The 6,000-nt window shown below is 34.4% G+C and overlaps 1 protein-coding gene across 1 annotated transcript in view; it reads left to right on the forward strand.

Moving 5' to 3' along the window:
* SEMA3C (semaphorin 3C) overlaps positions 1-5,130 on the forward strand; it is a 123,519-nt gene extending 118,389 nt beyond the window's left edge. Inside the window, exon 18 of the mRNA XM_083807555.1 lies at positions 733-5,130. Within this exon, the coding sequence (XP_083663681.1) occupies positions 733-1,146 (414 nt within the window). The 3' untranslated portion in view covers positions 1,147-5,130. The remainder of the gene's footprint in view (positions 1-732) is intronic.
* The last annotated feature ends 870 nt before the right edge of the window (positions 5,131-6,000 follow it).

The raw sequence follows: 6,000 nt of genomic DNA on the forward strand, positions 1-6,000 counted from the left end.
TGTCATTTATAGTCAGATATAACTCAACAAAATATCATAACTTGCTTTATTCAGATGATGTTACTATTTCCTGGGACTGTCCAAAGTCTGAAACCAGAAAGAAAATAGGATAGTAGAAAAACTGGTCTAGGTTTCCAATGAGCCAAGTCCCAGCTGATGCTACTTTGAAGAAACCTTTTTTATCTGGCTTTAAACTCCACAGTTCAAAGAGAGTTCTTTGGTGATAGCCCCAGAAACCTTCTACCAGTCAAAACATTTAACCAGAAGCTACCTTCAGTTCAATGACAGATCAGCCTTTGGCCTAATCCTGCACCTGTCTTCCATGAAGTTTCAACAGCAGTGTCTGATGTTGGAAGGAATGGTTGCAGGGATATAACCTTGGCAAATAAAAGTACATTTTCTCAGCTTCTCTACTTGAACATTATAAAAACTTTTCTTTCATGTAGTCTCCAGATTGACATTTTTGTCTTCATCCCAGTCAAATCTACTGTAACATAATGAATACCAATATTGAAATTATTTTCTACAGTGACACCTAACCTACTTTGAGGTAAGATCTCTCCTAATATTAGCAGGAATAGTGGTCACTGCGATGCATGATAAAGCAAAATATAATACATTTAAGAAACCCTTAATAAAGAAAGAGGCATTTGAAGCCTTAGCCAGGAGGTCCAATACTGCGTTGTTCTGTAACATTCTTGAAAAAGTTCATTCTGCCTTTCCTCCCTTTAGGTCAAGCTGAATGAGAGGATCATAGCTACTGAGCAAGGACTCCTCATTCGCTCTGTCCAAGACAGTGACCGAGGGCTTTATCACTGCATCGCAACAGAGAACAACTTCAAGCAAACCTTAGCAAAAATCAATTTCAAAGTGCTAGATACAGAGATGGTGGCCTTTATGACTGACAAGTGGTCCCCTTGGACCTGGGCCAGCTCAGTGCGAGCACTGCAGTTCCACCCAAAGGACTTTGTGGGAGCTTTCAGCCACTCAGAAATGCAGATGATTAACCAATACTGCAAAGACAGTAGACAGCAAGGTCAGCAAAGGGAAGAATCTCAGAAGATGAGAGGCGACTACAGTAAACTAAAGGCCCTTATCAATAGCAGAAAAAGTAGAAATAGAAGAAATCAGTTACCTGGATCTTAATTTTATTTTGTAGTAGGAGATATCTTTGTCCTCACTGTAGGGGGCTTATATTTGTCTGTTGAGAAAAAATTTGAGCAAATATGATGAAAATTAAATGATATTACAACAAGCTTCAGAAAATATCATCCTCCCAATAAAATGCAGTGTAACTTAACTAAAGAAAAGATGTGGAGAATTTTCATTCCTAGATGCTTACTGGCACTAGATTATGCTCTGTCCTAGAAGCAAAACTGAGTGTTATTCTTAAACCAGATTCACATTCAACATCTCAGTATTTAATTAGTTGAACAGAAATTATTACAAAATCAATGCATTATCTTGCAACTTTGGAACTGTACTAAACAGATTGGTGGTGGAAGAATCTGGGTTAAGATGCAAGCTCAAAGTAAGATGGTACTAAGATTTCCTTGCACTGCATTTATGAACATGAGTTTCTACTTGTTTACTGTTCTATACTGGGTTTACAGCTTTCACTCATTGTTCAAATCATGTGAATGCATGCATATAGGAAGCAAACATAGTAGAAATGTTTCATTCATTCAGAGGTCAAATGAAGGAATGAGTAGAAGACAAAGAGAAAAAAGCTTTTTATACTTTGTCGGAGGAAACACTGATTATTGTGCATAGTATGAGTTGTAATAAATTTATGAGTCTGGAATGTAACTTAAAATATCTCTGCTCATATTGATTTTTATAGGATGTCCTATGACATGACATAGCTTTATAAGTGGCACAAGCTAAGATGAGAATGTTCATTATATGTACAATTTTGAAAAACACCTAAGTGTCTTGGGTATTTTAGCTATTTTCAAAGAATTACACTCCAATTTTTTTCAAAGGTCAGAATGTGGGTATACTGTACAGTGTTTACTCAAAAATTGTCTTTAATCTGCTTCACAATTTATTTGGAGCTGGTCTACAATATAGAAACAAGTCAGAAACGTCATTAAAATTTTCAAAACATTATTTTTTCAGCTAGTTTCTCAAAGTTGCAAATATGTTATCTAGAATTAAAGCATTTCCATTTTTCAGTCTTTATACCTTTTTTTTTTTTTGGTTGGTTTTCTGCTGAAAAGAAGAAAAAGGGGAAAAAAAGATAGAAAATAAAAAATAAAAATAAAAATGTTTGGGTCAAAAACCTAAAATTACAACATTTGGAGGGCATGTTTAAATAGAAATATTTTTGTTTAAGAAGCAGCTGTCAGGTCTAATGAAGTATGTCTATTGAAAACTGGTTACATGTGCATCATCTATCCTGGGCAAAACAATCGTGTCCTTTTGAGCAACACTGATGCCAAAAAATAGGGACAAATGTTCATTATTTTATTCTCTAAGAGTGTTCTGGAAGCCACTGGGTTTGTTTACAGGAAGTAGACAGTAGGGATTAAATGTGTGTGACTACCTTAGAAAAGCTGTTTTATTACATGATATTTTTATGATGGTATGCAACAATATAAGCTAATTAACTATGTTCAGTTCAATAAATAAATGAATAATAAATAAATAAATACGCTTTCTAAAAAATCACTTAGTGAAAATAACTTCTGAGCCCAGTGAAGGTAAGAAAAAGTTAGCTCCAGCCAGTAACATGGATACTGTATTTAAAACACAGTTTTGAAAAATTTAATGGATGCTTGTTGAAACTCTTGGGCATTATTCTGATTCTACACTGGGCATAACTCTACAGGATGTAGGAAGACACCTCAGCCAGTGTGAATTAGGATCCAGTGCAATGGAGTTAACTCTGTTATTAAGGTGATACCATAGTTTGATATGTCCGATCGTCACCACCTGATGCAGAATAGCTGGGAAATGGGTCATGATTTATCAAACTACTTGAACACTCTTCCTAAGACCCTTTGATGCTGATGGACTTCTTTGATGCTCTTGGACTTCTGTATACATGCTTAGTGCTTGCTTCAAAGGGGGTGGCAATGACTGATTGTATGATACCAAGTAGTTAAGTGTTTTCCTCTGTCAAGGCCTAAATGCAAGTTTCTGCAGTATGTAGATGTTGGTATGTGAGGTCCTTCACATGGAAACCAATGGGTAAATTTTATTTTTGATTTCTGTGATCTTGGAACCAGCCTTGAGAACTGGTAAAAAAATACTTTCTGAGGGGAGAAAAAAAAAATACATATATATATATATGTATTTTATATATATATATATGTATATATATATGTATATATATATATAAAAAATACGTATATATATGTATGTATATATATGTATTTTATATATATATATATACATATATATATTTCTATATATATACATATATATATATGTTTTTTTTTTTCCTGAGGATAACCGACTTCTGGAGTGTGTAAGTTACAAACCAAAAATTGAGTGCCACAAAATGAAACTACCTCCTAGAATGACATTAGTACATATGCTCTGTAGGCTGCCATACTCTTATTTCCACAGCAGATTCACTGCAGAGTCAGTGTGATATTAATGTCTATTGTGAGGATCATAATTGCTTCCAGATGGAATACAGTGATTAATAAGTATTTAAGGGTACAATTTACTCCTTAAGTGGTTAGGTACAGTGATATTTTAATAGGCCCCCATTAGGCCTCAGAAATTATAGTTACACTGTTTTCTAATAGAATATTGGCAATAAGGGATTCCGTTAAAACAATCAGCATAACTCAGTTTCATATGATTATAAAATAATATTTTTAAAGCTGCTTCATATACCATTATTATGGTATGACTGTTTAAGGGATTATACTTAAACTAACATTTTTCCTGCTGCATGAAAACTTCAGCAAATATATAATAAGTTGCTGTCAGTGCATAACTGGTCCAAGCTTCCATGCTTTAGCAGCCTTCCCCTGTGTATAGAGTAGTCAGGAGCCAGATGCTCAGCTGGTATAAACTAATGTAACTTCCTTGCTGTCCATTTAGCTACTGTGGTTTCTACCAGCTGAGGGTTTGGCCCTGAATGTACAGGATAGACAAACTTCGATTTTTATTTGTTTAAAGTAGCCCCTCTACTGTAGGTAACACCAAAATTTAGGACTGTAATATTGTTTGTGCTATTTAATACTTCCTATTTTGAGGATTACTAAATTATGTATATAATTTTATTTCTTAAAAAATACAAAAGCAAAAAGACGTCTAGGCATAACTTCACAAAATGTAAAGATATGTTCTCTGCTAAGAACTTCACCATGTACTGATATTTTTTGGTTATTATTATTTTGTGTAGTTTGTAAAGTTTGCTGAAATCTCGACCTAACAATGTGTTCTTTGCAATTGTTGTTACTGTAGATATGCGTGTTTTATTAAGAAAATCCTGTTTTTAAAAATTGTAGGTATGTGTAAAAGTTCCTAGCATGATGAAACTGTCATTACAGTGAATATGCATTATATAGTGTGTAAGAAAGAACAGAATGTAGTTTAACATAGTGTTATTTAATTGAATATCTAAAATATTATTTGCCTGACAAAATAAAGTGTGTTGCAACAACTTTTTTTTTTTTTTAATTTTCTCCTTTACAGATATGTTTTAAAAATAAGAAACTTTACTTCTTTATCTGAAGAACAACCCCATAGGCTTTCTTAAACAAGTCAAAGAAAATACTTGCAGCATAAGGTATTACATCTGATAGGTTCTGAGCTCTGCTCTAGGCCACAGTGATTTCCAGGCATATATGAGGAGTCAAAGTTGAATTCTTTCAGAAAAGACCTTTTGTAAAGTCCCTGCACATAAACAAGTCAACAGTTTTTCATTGTAAAAATAAAATAAAATAAAATAAAATAAAATAAAATAAAATAAAATAAAATAAAATAAAATGGTTTTCTTCTAGAAGTATAAAGTATGACTTTATAAAGAATGCATATAAGAAGCATAAAGAAATGTCTGGCTTTTAAAAAGGGGAGTGAAATGTAAATGCTTTATGCTTTTATTTCAATTGGAAACAAAATAAAGCAAACAACAACAACAAAATACATTTTGTGAAATCCTGCAAATGAAAATTTGTGTTGCTCAGCTCTTTCTTTCAGTTGGGACTCAAGGCATTTGCCAAGCAGCTCTGTAGGGGAGGTATGCTGGTGGGGTTGCACCTTTGGGAGCTGCAGTTCTCTCCCGTTTCCTGGCTTGTCCTTGGAGCAAAATTACCTGCCTGACAGCTACAGTACACTCCTTTTTCCTGCATCTATCACCCAAGCAGTGTTATAATTGGTCTTCTTGTCTTCAGTTTTTCCAGATGGGTTTTAAAAAGAAAACATAGGACCTGCTTTTCGGGGATAATAATTAAAAAGTTAATGTCACAAATACTGACCTTCCCAACGAGGTTCTGGATCGTTAAACCTGGATTTTGATTTCCCAAATAGATAGACTCCTGCAAGGCTTTATGAGGTGTGAGAAGGATAAGGTTACCTCACTCCAGGATTTCCGTACAGGCTGGCTCCTAGATATGCTGACACTGGATAAGTTACCTGCACTCAGGCCAGTTTGGGTCTGAAGCTGAGGTTTTGAGCACTCCCAAGTGCTGTAGGAAATGATTAGGCTCTAAAAGTCAGGGACTTAAAAGCTAGGCATTTACAGAGTTCAACACTCTGATATACATTTCACAGATCTAATCCTCTGTCTTTAAACCCTGTCCAGTCTTTTGATGATCTCTCCCCCTTCTCTTTTTCCCCACCTTCTGTATAATAATGGTTCAACTACTTATTGCTTTGATTCCTTAGCTCCAGGCAGTGGGAAAACACATGACTTCTCAGGACATCACATGTGAGATTTTAAAAGGCCTAAGCTTTCTTCTTTGTCTTTCATATTTGTTCAATTTATTTTATTTATTTTTTTTTTTTCATCTGGGAGTTGCCTTTCTTTTCTCTCTT

The sequence above is a fragment of the Anser anser genome (assembly GCF_964211835.1).
Source record: "Anser anser genome assembly, chromosome: 1".
In the NCBI taxonomy this organism is placed as follows: domain Eukaryota; kingdom Metazoa; phylum Chordata; class Aves; order Anseriformes; family Anatidae; genus Anser; species Anser anser.